Source organism: Patiria miniata, unplaced genomic scaffold (assembly GCF_015706575.1).
Source record: "Patiria miniata isolate m_02_andy unplaced genomic scaffold, ASM1570657v1 HiC_scaffold_25, whole genome shotgun sequence".
NCBI classification, from domain to species: Eukaryota; Metazoa; Echinodermata; class Asteroidea; order Valvatida; family Asterinidae; genus Patiria; species Patiria miniata.
This window is the reverse complement of record NW_024037064.1, coordinates 5,526,351-5,539,675: the sequence shown is the minus strand read 5'-3', so window position 1 is coordinate 5,539,675 and position 13,325 is coordinate 5,526,351. Positions and strand designations below refer to the sequence as shown.

Here is a 13,325-nt window from a genome sequence, read left to right as displayed (position 1 = left end):
GACTCGACTCGAGGAAGGCTAATAAGACTCGAGTCCCAAAATAAAAGCAAAATTTACTTGCGAAAAATATTTGCAATGACTTACGCTGCGCCGTTCGCGTTGCCAGTTTTTGTTCACGTCACGTTAATGTTCGCGAATAATGTACGTTTATATACAGCGGCAGTCTGTTTCCTTCCTCCATAATGAAACAACAAACATACACCGTGTCGCGGACTCCCACCTTGTGGTTCTATAGCATGTAATGCTAAACCCGGAACCAGACTTAAAACGCATTTCTTAATCCGTGGTTTCATCATTGGTTTCGGGCGATTTTGAAGTTCTTGGTGGAACGCTGGCTAAATTCATGTCCCGATTTCACACACAAAAATGGATACGGACGGGCCCACCTTTAAATAATCAGAAACAGTTTTGTATAATGCAATTAGGTTTTAACGTTGTCAGCGATCAGCGAACAACAAAATCTAGACCCGAAGCCAAACCAGTTATATTAGACCGAAGTTTCACATCTTCTTATCTGTGACGTGAGCTAGCAATGGAAACTGTTGGTTGGGTACCATACAGCATACTTTATGTCTTTGGATTTCCGTAATAGACTGGTGCCTTGTATTCTTTCTCTCTTGTGTTTGTTGCTTTTTATTGTAATTAAGTGTTCAAATATTTGTGACTCGAATTGACTCGAGCTAAATACTTGACTCGACTCGACTCGACTCGACCACACTCTGTGACTCGACTCGACCTTGTTGACCTAATGACTCAACTCGACTCGAGTCATTTCTTTAAAATGACTCGACTCGACTCGAGTCACAAAAATCAGTGACTCGTTACAACTCTGGTTTATGCAGAGCAACACAATTCTGTCACTAGCCCCATAAATGTGGCCTATTTACTGGACTGCCTCCGTAAACATAGGCCACACATCCACATGTACAAAAATCGTGTCGACGGAGCCAAATTTTGATTTTCCCATTTAGGCTTAGTTTGTAGGTTTGTTTTTGCTTTAGAAGCATACTCACCCTCTTTATAGGCTAATCAGAAAGTGCTGCCTTTTTCAGATGTATATTTTTTGTGAAATTTCCAGATTCATTTTTACACGTTTGCGTATCAAAATTTCAACATGAAATTTCACAAAATTAAGACATCTGAAAAAGGCAGCACTTTCTGATTAGCCTGTAAAGAGGGTGAGTATGCTTCTAAAGCAAAAAAATCCTACAAACTAAGCCTAAATGTGAAAATCAAAATTTGGCTCCGTCGACACGATTTTTGTACATGTGGATGTGTGGCCTATGTTTACGGAGGCAGTCCAGTAAACTGGCCACATTATGGGGCTATTCTGTCACTGACCCAAAAACCCAACATTGCCCAACAAAAACATCAGATTTCACACTCAAAATGGCCTCCAAATTACTAAATACGCCACCTGAGGTACAAGTAGACATTGATAATTGAGATGGTTGTACTGAAGTTTACTTACGATCCAGATGAAAAGTGAAATTTTCCGTTCAATTCCGAGAGCTCCCCTCACGATTGTGAACACGTTAATTTGGAAGCCATGGAAACAGGGCAACTCGTACGCGGTCAACTCGTACGCGAGACAACTCGTACGCCAGCCAACTCGTACGCGGACCAAAATTAGCAAATGTAAAGAAATTGAACGATGTTTACGATCGCCAAAAGTTTACCTCAAAACCAATGTGTTTTATTTCTCCATGCCCAAAACAGATGCCAAAATTAACGATTTATCACTGTCTGATTGTATGACTGAATGACTGTGATTGTAGCCATATGTATTTTCAACAATTTAAATTCCATAACATTATCCATTTCGCAACCGATGTGTAGTGCATTGCTGCGGCATGCACTTCCAACCATGCAGCTAGTGTGGAGATTTTGTCAAGACATACATAGCCTTGGTCAATGCTCTCGTCGTTATTCGTACCGTACGCGGTCGTCGGCATATATCCTCACGCGCTATGCACATGCATGTAAAAATACAGCGCGAACAGCGACCTCGTGCGGCCACTATTTTTTATGCAAATCAGTTGAGCACGATCTCGAGCCTTGGTTCATTCAATCGTCGGCAAAAGCTTATGTTTTTCTTTATTTTGCGCTGGATTTCTAGCGCACGACCTCGTATGTGAATACAGATAAGTGTAGGCAGGGCTAATATGTGGAGTGTCCAATCACACCTTGGTAAATCCGGACGTCATCAAATTATTTGCAGCTATTGGCCTTTTGCTGACGTGACAGGAACCACAGTTTTTGTGCATTGGTGCCGTGTGCAGAGTCACACAACGTGTACGTGTATGGATTATGTACGGTGCCACGTTTCACTATGCAAGTTTCCACACAACGATAGACCAATAAGAAAACGACATTTAAGGTCAGCTAAGACTATTAACATAAAGAGCACCACCTCCAAAACCTCACATGGACGATTGAACCAAGGTTCTCGATCGTCCCCAACTGATTTGCATATAAGAATAGTGGCCGCGTGAGGTCGCTGTTCGCGCTGTAATTTTACATGCATGTGCATAGTGCGTGAGGATATATGCCGACGATTGACCGCGTACTGGACGAATAATGACGAGAGCATTGACCAAGGCTAAGCCATACAACGATTTTATTTACACATAGAGCAGGGCCACTATAGCAGTATATTGTTGGAAGTCTTAAAATGCAGCGGACATTGTACGATTTAAATTCTCACTACGTGGCATTATGTAGTGTAGCGTATGGTGTGAGCAAGGATCGGACAGTGTGTGAGTGGCCCGGGAAAACAAATCATAACTTTACAGTTATGAGCAAAACAAGCTGATTTAAAAATGAACTAATTGGGACGCCTCAGTAGCACAAAATAATCAGAGTAATTGCAGAATACCCCGCCACTCGGAAATACACCCCTAAAATCTCTGGCTACGCGGTTGGAATCACTGAGTGGGGGTCCGTTATTTGAGAACGAAGCAGCACAAAAGGAATTGGAGTTGCTGAAAAAAATTTGAAGTCAAAACCTTATATCCTTACGCTAGTCTATACTCAAGCGTACGAGTTGGCTCGCATATGAGTTGGCCCGCGTATGAGTTATCCCGCGTACGAGTTGCCTCGCATACGAGTTGGTCCGCATACGAGTTGTCCTGCGTACGAGTTGGTTGCATACGAGTTGACTCGCGTACAAGTTGACCGATTCGTGTTAATGTTTGAACGACGCGATGCCGTCTTCATGCCCAGCCTACATTCGATGGTTCCCGTATCCTGAATACGATTCCGTTACCGAGCGTGCGCCATGCATCGATTATGATAACAAGTAGAAAATTTGGTATCGGGACAGCTCGTACCCGGGACAACTCGTACCCGGGACAACTCGTACCCGGGACGACTCGTACCCCAGATTTGTGACCCGGGGCAACTCGTACCCTAGACGACTCGTACCCGGGACAACTCGTACCCGGGACGACTCGTACCTTGTACTTTTCTTACCATTTACTTTTCTGTTCCTTTATTGACAAATCCGAAGATGTGGAAAACCAAAAGCCGTTGAGTTTTGGGGAATTGCCAGTGGTGACAAGCAAGAGATTGTTCTGGAGAGATTCTGGCAGCTGGCCGATGATCGTGGAGTTCGCCGAATTCGCGGAAGGAGCTATAGCAATCATGAGCTTCGTTACTTATTTGATCTTCTAAAAAAAGTGGACCGATTCATTAAAATTATAAAAATGTTACATATGTCACCTTCTACACTTTTTATGACATTAATTTTGATAACCATCAACAATCCCAGTAGCGTGTCAGTCTTTTGCATAATTATGTGAAATAATTCAAACGTCACTTAATTAGAATTGTTAAGTGAGTAGCGTGAGATGCCATGTTTCACACGTCATTGTGTTCCCCTTTGCAGGGCTATAACGCCAGCTACTAGGGCGGAGTTTGCTCGTAACTTATTTGATCTTCAGTTATTGCATTACTAAATAAGTGTACCGAGTCATTATGAAATGTTACATAATTATGTCACCTTCTAGTCGGCGCAAGTAAGGCACAGATACGAGTACGCTGCACAGTGTTTTATTTTCAGACGGGTACGAGTTGTCTCGGGTACGAGTTGTCCCGGGTACGAGTTGTCCCGGGTACGAGTTGTCCCGGGTATGAATTGTCTCGGGTACGAATTGTCTCGGGTACGAGTTGTCTCGGGTACGAGTTGTCCAACATTCAAAAATTTAACAATCGATCTTGAGGGGAGCTCTCGGAATTGAATGGGAAATTTCACTTTTCGTCCGGATTGTAAGTAAACTTCATTACAAGCATCTTAATTATCGATGTCCACTTGTACCTCAGGTGGCGTATCTAGTAATTTGGAGGCCGTTTTGAGGTAAAATCTTGTTTTTGTTTGGCTATGTAGGATTTTTGGGGTCAGTGACAGAATTGTGTTGCTGGGCATACAGCATTAGCTTGGACCCCACCAGACTTGCCAGACCATGTCCGAATGTTAAAAAGGCGATAAGTTGGGTCCAAGTTACTCGGACTAACAATCTTTTAAGTACTGTGTAAGCAAAGATAATGATGCCGGTTAATCAGAATTTATCAGCCAAAGATTCTGAGGCATTGACTTCGGAGTTTTTTTAGTTTTGTTTTATTCAAGCACGCCACACATTTACTGAGCCGATTGTGTGCCCAATTTCCGGACGCCACCGTTTTCAAAGTTGTATTTCGGACTCAATTTAAAGACACTGAAATTGTTCACAAAGGTTCAACAAAAAGCATAATTAAAGTAACTAATAGTACCAGCATTTTAATGAATGCAGTTGAAGTTCGTCAACGAAGAAATTTGGCAACCCAAATCGGGGAAACGTCGTTGTGCCTTACGTTAACGCCAGAAAACAGATAACACGTGCTGTCCGCCACAGGCATGTTTAACAAATGGTGGCGCTCTTTTAAGCTTCACAATTAAAGGAGTCAAGTCTGTCCTCGTTCTCTTCTAGTCAAGCGGTACGCCCTCGCTGCTATATTACTATTTGAAACTAATTGAAAGTTCGCCCTGGGGACTATGGCCTGTGTCGTTCAGTACAATGGTAAAATCCTTATTAACGGTGGTTGTGAACTCTAGTTGAAATAAGTTAACATTTTTGTCGGCAAAATTAAAAGTGTGCCCACGGAAAACGTCTTTTTTTTTCGCACCACTTTACTGCTTGAATTGTTTTAAATATAGTGTTTGATGTTCCCTTTCGCAATTTAATGTGGACTTCCTCATGATGACATCACGACCAAACATTGAGCCGAATTTTGAGTTCATAACACGTGGCACTTTTGAAAATGTACCTCTTTTAAGCCAGTGTGTTGTGTTTTCAACCAAATGAAGTGACTTTAATTCGGATGAATTTTTCGCGCTGTCACCACTCTACTGCTCTAAGAGCATTAAATATAGTGTTTGATGTTCCCTGTTGAAATGTAATGCCCTTGTGACACAAGCCTATTGAAATTAGAGGGTAGCTGTCTAAAATGAATTTTATATGATTAAAATAAATAGTGTGCTCATGAGAAAGCGTTGAACAACACAAAATATCTGACTGAAACAATATAGTGTTTAAACGCAAAAAAATACAATCCGAATCAATTTTCATGGAAAATGGCAACATGATCCTCTTGAAAACTAAGAAAATTATGGCCGTTTTACTTTATTGAAAGTCGTTTGTTTCACTAGTTTACAAGGGCATAACCCCATACATTTTACCATCACACTTTTGTCAACTTAAGATTTCTGTTGAAAAGGGACGCGCCTGACAAAATAGTCTAGCACAAAGACAAATTTATGTGCCTTACTTTAATCTTACTTTAATCCCCCCCCCCCCACCGTTAATTGAGAAGGGCGCCCTCAGAATGTAAGATGTCTACGTCCAACTAGAACTAGAGAGGGCGCCTGTCAAACTGGTCGATCGTAAACAAAAGTCATGCATGTCATGAAAGCTGAAAGTTGTGGACGAAACTCCTGAAGTTCAGCAAGAGAGGGAACGTTTTGAGAAAGAACGTTGCAACGTTGACGCACATTTTCTTCATATATCATGTCAATAAAGGTCAGTCATTGTAAAAATATTTAAAATATATGAATCTGGGACTGAGAATCATTTCCAATTTGGTTAAAACTTAAATTGAGAACCTTCTTGAGTATCTTCTTGAATTTCCGTAAACTTTGTACACAAACGCTGAATATAGTCGTGTTCCCTAACGTGGCGCACTTCGAAGCTTACCCAACTTTCCTCGTGTAGTGTTGCCAAACTTCTTTGTTGACAAACCTCAAATTCATGCAGTGAAGTACTGGTACTTTGACCTTATTAATGCTTGCTATTTAACATCTGTGAACAATTTCGGTTTCATAAAATTTAAGCCGAAATTAAAAAACGGTGGCGTCCGGAAATTTGGCACAAATTGGCGGAGTGTGCCCTAACGTGGCGCACTTGAATAAATCTCGGACAATTCCAAATTAACATTTAAGAATTTCTGTTAACTTGATAAATTCTGATAAAACATTATTATCTCTACTTACATACCCAGCCAGATGTTTGTCAGAAAATTATTTCCTTATTTTCGGGGCATTTTCAAAGGGTTCACTTTGCACTAGCCCCATGAATGTGGCCTATTTACTGGACTGCCTCCGTAAACATAGGCCACACATCCACATACACAAAAAACGTGTCGAATTTGCCAAATTTTGATTTTCACATTTAGGCTTACTTTGTAGATTTTTTTTGCTTTAGAAGCATTCTCACCCTCTATATAGGCTAATCAGAAGGTGCTGCTTTTTTCAGATGTTTAATTTTTGTGAAATTTCATGTTGAAATTTTGATACGCAAACGTGTGCAAATGTATCTGGAAATTTCACGAAAAATGGACATCTGAAAAAGGCAGCACTTTCTGATTAGCCTATATAGAGGGTGAGAATGCTTCTAAAGCAAAAAAAACGTAAAAAGTAAGCCTAAATGTGAAAATCAAAATTTGGCCAAGTGGACACGTTTTTTGTACATGTGGATGTGTGGCCTATGTTTACGGAGGCAGTCCAGTAAATAGGCCACATTTATGGGGCTAACTTTGCACTTGAAAATAAAATTGGAAAATCACGCCAAAATAATTTTTTCTTTTAACTTTGTAGCGGGTAAATAAACTCGCGATTTATGAACGGGAGTGTTTATAACTTGATGAAATTTCACTTTCTGTAAAATTTCAGTTAAAACTTTTGCTCTAGCTAGGCGCTACAGCCAAAAAATCAAAGTGCGCCACGTTAGGGGCCGCCCCACGTTAGGGTACATCAACAATACTGCATTCTTTCCTTCCTTTTGTTTAGTATTTTGTGGAAAGAAGGGAATGTTTTTGATTTATGAGGGAAATTTCGGGGTAAAAGAGGAAGACAACCAGAAAACGGGTTCAAAAATACAAGATGTTAACTTTGAAAGCTCAATGAATGCTCGATGCTGATCATGCTGATTGGCTGATAAAAAAATTAATATTTTTTTAAATTTGTTAATTAGCCAATCGGCATCAGGCTTTCATTCTGTCTGGCTTGCACGCGTGCTGTGAGAAGTACAACATGCACGTTGTCTCTGATTGCAAAAAAAAAAAAAATAGGAAAGTCACATTTTCTTTGAAAGTGCATTTCAAAAATTACAAAATACATGAGTTAGTATGAAGAAAAGAGACTGGCCTGCAAATGTCACTTTGGTACTGAACAGTCATGCAAAAGTCATTTTTGAACGGAACTTGTAAAAAATAGAGGTGTCCTGAAGGTAACGATAACCCAAGTCTCAGTACACAATGTACATGTAAGCCCCATCGGAGTTACAACTGCGCGTGTGCACATCACATGACAACAATGGTCTGTGGATAAACAAAGCGGAAAGACTTCCATACCCAACCTCGTCCCCAGTGCTTACTTTATTTCCAACCGCTTTTCCAATAGTAAACCCTGGATAGGAAACTTTCTTCCTTTATCCTGATTGGATACCGCAATTGGCTAGTAATGGGTTTTTATCGTGTACTTGGTGCTATATATTCACAACGTGCAGTATGTGTTTTCGCGATCATTCGTCCACGCCTTCTCGAAAATACTAATTTCCTTTCCAATTTGCTCATATTAATATGAAATACATGTATGATACTGCATGTTGTCTCGATAAGATTGTAACAGTTTGATTTCAAAAATCGTGTTTTTCGTAACTCACGCCGTGCTTGCGCTGCTACGAATTGACTCTGTTTTTACCCCAGACACCCCATACAAAAACAAACGCTAATGTGTAAAGCATATCCAGGCACCAGACTGTTCTCATTTGCATACGTGTGCAAAAATCTTGCACATGCAAATGATCCAATACCAGGGTGAGAGAGCAGGTAGTGGTGGGCGCGTACTGCTCGACACCGTGGGACGAGGTTGTTCCATACCCCACCTGGATATCACTTGATGCCCTTTGCAAAAAGAAAAAACCCTATGAGACTCGGGTCTGAAAAATTGCAAATGTGGCCAATTTACTGGACTACCTCCGTAAGTAAAGGCCACACTCGGAACATGTACCCCAGTAAATGCTTCCATATTTCCCTGGCAAAATTGGACTTTTTAGGACATGACATTATCAGAAAAATTTAGTGATGTCCATATTTGTACAATATAATTCTTTCCTATGGCAAAAAAGAAGATGGAACTTTTGTTGCACAAAAGTTGCAGCATAGACATCATGATCAATACAAAACATCTTAAACCATGGTGCACAAGCAACATTTTTCATCTGCTTCAAAACAAGAAATTTCTTTGATTTCGTTGGTACCCTGCTATGAATTTGCATGCGTGTGGCGAACTGTTCATCCACAGACCCTAATCCTTGTCATGTGATGTGCGCACATGCAGTTGTACGAAGGACATTTACTATTAAGTCAGGGAGCCAGACGATGCTGTAACGATAGCAATTGCTGCAACAGTAGCCCCTGCATTGTTTTTAAATTTTGGACATGATCTGGCGATAGTACTTACATGGCGTTTCAAATAATTAACAACCCAACCATTTGCCAACAAAAACATCAGATTTCACCCTCAAAACGGCCGCAGAATTACTACATATGCCACCTGAGATACAATTACAAATTTATGATTTTAACTTAGATCGAGATTGATACAAGTTTACAGTCTGGATGAAAGTGAAATACCATTTATGAATATCGGCGAGGGCTCCATTGCAAATATCGTGCGGACATCATTTTCCAACTTTTCCTCCTTTCTTTTCCAATTTTAGTAAACTATGGCGACAGGCGTCCAACATGACCTGATGAAGCAGACACAGTGCTTTTGGTCAATGCTGGATGAGCTTGCAGAGACCGATGAAGATGCATACAGGAAGTTCATGGCCACAAACCTCCAAAGAGGACAGCAAGAATTGACACCGGCCAAGCCATGGATGTGTGTCAAGACCCGCATCATGGTAGGTTCACTTAGGCTGAATATATGTGTGTGTTTAGGGTAACATCCTAACAATTATCCAGGTTGGTAGGTAGGAAAATTATTTGGGTTATAACTCTCTTTATGTTTGTCTGTCAGTCTGTTTTACTTTTACTTTGGTTATTTATAGGGTACACACCCTTCACTGGTATTCTGTTTAATTAACCTGTTCAATTGTTTAATTTAACCAACAACACACCAAAAGACTCACCTAGCATGCCTATGGCAATTCCGTAAAATCCAACATACGTCGGACCCCATGATTAACATGTACAAGGTTGTTAAGGTGGTGGTACCTTAGTTGGGCCTGTAATTGTTTTCCACTCATTATATGTCACATTCTAGTCTCCCACATACATATAAGAACAGGCTTCTCCTAATCTTTATCCCAATTTACGGACGCATCTTTTTGTCCTTTTTGTTATAGTCTTCTTGGCTATAAAATGTTATCATTGTTACTACACGGACCTTTGTCAGTGTACCATAGCGATGAGGACACTCAGGATGTCGTCATGAAGTCTGAAAGTGATTATGATGCGTCAGGTTCAGTGAGAACTAGAACTTTGCATTTCAAGTTCATTGATGCTTATGAGTGAAGATTAATGATCATGATCCTAAATGTACACACATGTAGGTTTCTTCTACATGTACTTGTACATGACATAGATAATTTCTTTCTGATCGAAGGCCAGGCAAAGTAATTTATTGCTAGAGATCGCCAATTACTAGAGATCGCCTTAAAAATAATAAAAAGGGGGGGGGGGGCTGGACACCACATTATACTAGGGGCCCTCTTCTGGGTAAAGAAAAACATATGTCATGTTTATCAATATGTTATACTCGCGCTTACATTTTTAAAGCTTTTGTACTTTGTTTCTCCACTTTTCAATGTTAATTATTGAATACATTTTAGTTGTTGGATCATTCGGAAAATACTTCCAAATGCGCAGTTTTTTTCTCATCACAAAAAGGTGGGGGGGGGATGATTCAATAGCCCATCCCTCTGGTCAAAAAGTGGGGGGGGGGATACACATATCCATCCACCCCCCCCCCCCCAGGAATTACGCCCCTGCCCATCGCCATTTTGAAAAATGGTGCCTTTGCAAAATAAAGCAATTTTAGGGCCCAATTTCATGCGAATTTCACAGAAAATACAAGCTCACACGCCTGTGCACGGCTTCCACCCATCTTTTTTACAAACGTTCAAGTTCATGGTCCACAAAACGCTCTAACAGCAAAGAAAACGAGGGCAAACAAATTGTGATTTGGCCACGTAGGTAATTCTGGGCCTACCATATTTTACAGGTCTGCACCCTTTGGGGAAAATGTAAACCTTGGTTTTCTGGCTAAGTATACAACACAGTTTCCAAAAATGTATAGTTTTGCTAATCCCCACAAATTTTGAATGAAATTACAATAGATTGGGCCAAAAATAAAAATACTTCTGCTTCCAATTAAATAGGGTCGGTCGGTCAGAATTTTTTGTTTGCCAATTTTTTTAATGCTGATTGAATGGGGTATTCAATTATAAATATGCGAAGTTTGAGCCTGAACTATTTCCATTGCACTACGAATGCTTTACAAAAAAATGGCCACAAAAAGTGAATAAAACCTACCTTAAATATTGTCCACATATTTACTTTCGATAATTCTTTAATTCCATTAAAAAATAATGTAAAATTCAGGTCGTGCGCACCATATGCACAACACTAGTCAAGACGGGGAACTGGCCAAACGTTTGTGTGTGATGCATGCACTGTGTGCATGTGTGGTGGGCGACAGACCTCTTTTTACGATAGAAAATTTCAGGGAAACACGCTGCATCATTTCACTTCAAATATGAGTAGTGCGATCTCAAAATGAACTCTTGAACACGGATAATACATCCATGTACATGTACACAGACAAGAGAGATCAAGTTCTGTGAGTTAACTTGCAAAAATGTTCTTTCTCCATCGGTGTTTTCTTGGCATTTGTCAAATGTCGAATCCAACGATAGCCATGCACAGACTGGTAACTGCATTTTCATCATGTCTGTTAAATTGGCCCCTGCGTGGCGTGGTGGGAACCAGTCATCGCCGCATTGAGCTAGCATTACTCACGTGTTTATCGTCACCGCGACATCAAATTGTGAAGTACATGTAGTTATCGCGAAGCAAATTTCTAAAAACAACAGAGGTTTCTTGTGAACAAAACTAGCGAATGTAAGTTAGAAAACAAATAAATACTTGACGCAAAAGGGTTGTTGAGAGGTATTTTGTGAAGACAGAAAAGACAACAAGATTTTTTTTTATTTATTCAATCATTAATTTTTAATTTTTTGGGGGATTTGCTGATAAATTTTTTAGGGTCGCAGCCTACAAATAGGGTCGATCGGGTAACCGGAATTTTTTTTTGGCCTTACCCCTGTGGTGTGTGCTGTAAGTTGTTATAACAAGCCAATCACTCATTATCAAAGAAAAACAGATTGAGTTTGCCTACTAAAGAATTTTTCACGTAGGACAGGTGATGATGAGTACTCCATTCGAAATGAAATTAAGCACCTGCAATAGTTCCATATCGCCATTATTCCTTTTACCTGGTGTATACATACCGGTAAACATACATTATCCGTAAGCAGCGGGGCAGCACCAAATATGGGATTGTTTGTGGCAGCTTTTTCAATCTGTATTGTTGATAGAATTTGCATCAAGGTCTGTGAGAGTCAATGGTGGATGACCTGAGAATACAAACCAAATAAACGGGGTAGTGACGTTGGAACGAGGAACACTGAACTTGTAATGGATTTTTTCTGGCTCCTGGTAGTGTAGGTAAACATTTGTCGAGCACACCATTGTACAATCAACAATACATACAGGGGAAAGTCCAAGGTTTTGCCCTTTAATGTATAGCGTTGTGCATGTGTGTTATACTTACGCAGTATTGAACAAGTCCCTTTAACGTCGGGTTTGCTATAACTGGGCAGACGGCGCTTTATTCATGTAAACAATTTTATATATTCGCAACACAAAAAGTAGTGCCCACCTTTGCCATGTTCGGGAAACATGTGTGCTAATTGGATGAGATGTTTTTGTTGATATAATTTATTATTGATCCCTTTTGAACGTTGTAAGGGGTAAATTGCACTTTTCATTATAACTACAACTATTTCATTGAGGAGTGATAATTTTACTCAGTGGGAGTGTTACATTCGCTCTCTCAATGTTTCCGTAGTTGACGTGTATCGGGGTTAACAATAGCTGAGGGTTACTGGCACTTTATTCCAGAAATTCACCTTTTCCGAAGAATGATAGGCATCTTATCTGGATGTTAAACGTAAGTGTATTGTTTATGCTTTCAGATAAAGTGCTTTAGGCCAAATGATTCGAGCATTTGGGGCATGAAAATGTGTGTTTTTCTGGCTACATTAATTTATGTAAACACGAATTGTGCATGTCATGCATATGTATGCAACCAACTCGTACCCACATTATTTGTTGCAGCATGTAGTGGCTAAAATAGAGTGAGAGCATGCTGGCTTGAGTTTTTTCATTCCTTTTTTATCTGGATTGTGCAGTGGATCCTGTATCAGTAGAGCACTATGGACAGTCATCACTGTTGCTGTTATTCAGTCACAGCCAGTTAATCTGATCATGAAACGAGCTGATCAATCCAAGATCAACTAATCCAAGACTGTTGAGAGCTTTATTTCCGAGAGGTACACACCCTCATTCCTGAGGTGGAGTTCACACCCCCTTCTTGGCAGGAGTCAACTCGCTCCTGTTCCATGATATACTTGTACATGTACATAGTCTGGTTATATTCAATTTACAAATGTAAATAAAATATAAACCGATTGTACGTGCTCTATGGCGAAGCTTAGATTGTC

General features: G+C 40.2%; 2 protein-coding genes across 2 annotated transcripts in view; one reads left to right on the top strand and one right to left on the bottom strand.

Moving 5' to 3' along the window:
- Positions 1-4,907, bottom strand: part of LOC119733146 — a 61,401-nt gene extending 56,494 nt beyond the window's left edge. The window contains exon 1 of the transcript XR_005271672.1: positions 4,771-4,907. The gene's annotated coding sequence lies outside the window, so the exon portion shown is untranslated. The remainder of the gene's footprint in view (positions 1-4,770) is intronic.
- Positions 4,908-5,853: 946 nt separating this feature from the next.
- The window catches only part of LOC119733312, a 32,049-nt gene continuing 24,577 nt past the window's right edge, over positions 5,854-13,325 (top strand). The window contains exons 1-2 of the mRNA XM_038206908.1: positions 5,854-6,056; positions 9,255-9,440. Of these exons, the coding sequence (XP_038062836.1) occupies positions 9,261-9,440 (180 nt within the window). The 5' untranslated portion in view covers positions 5,854-6,056; positions 9,255-9,260. The remainder of the gene's footprint in view (positions 6,057-9,254; positions 9,441-13,325) is intronic.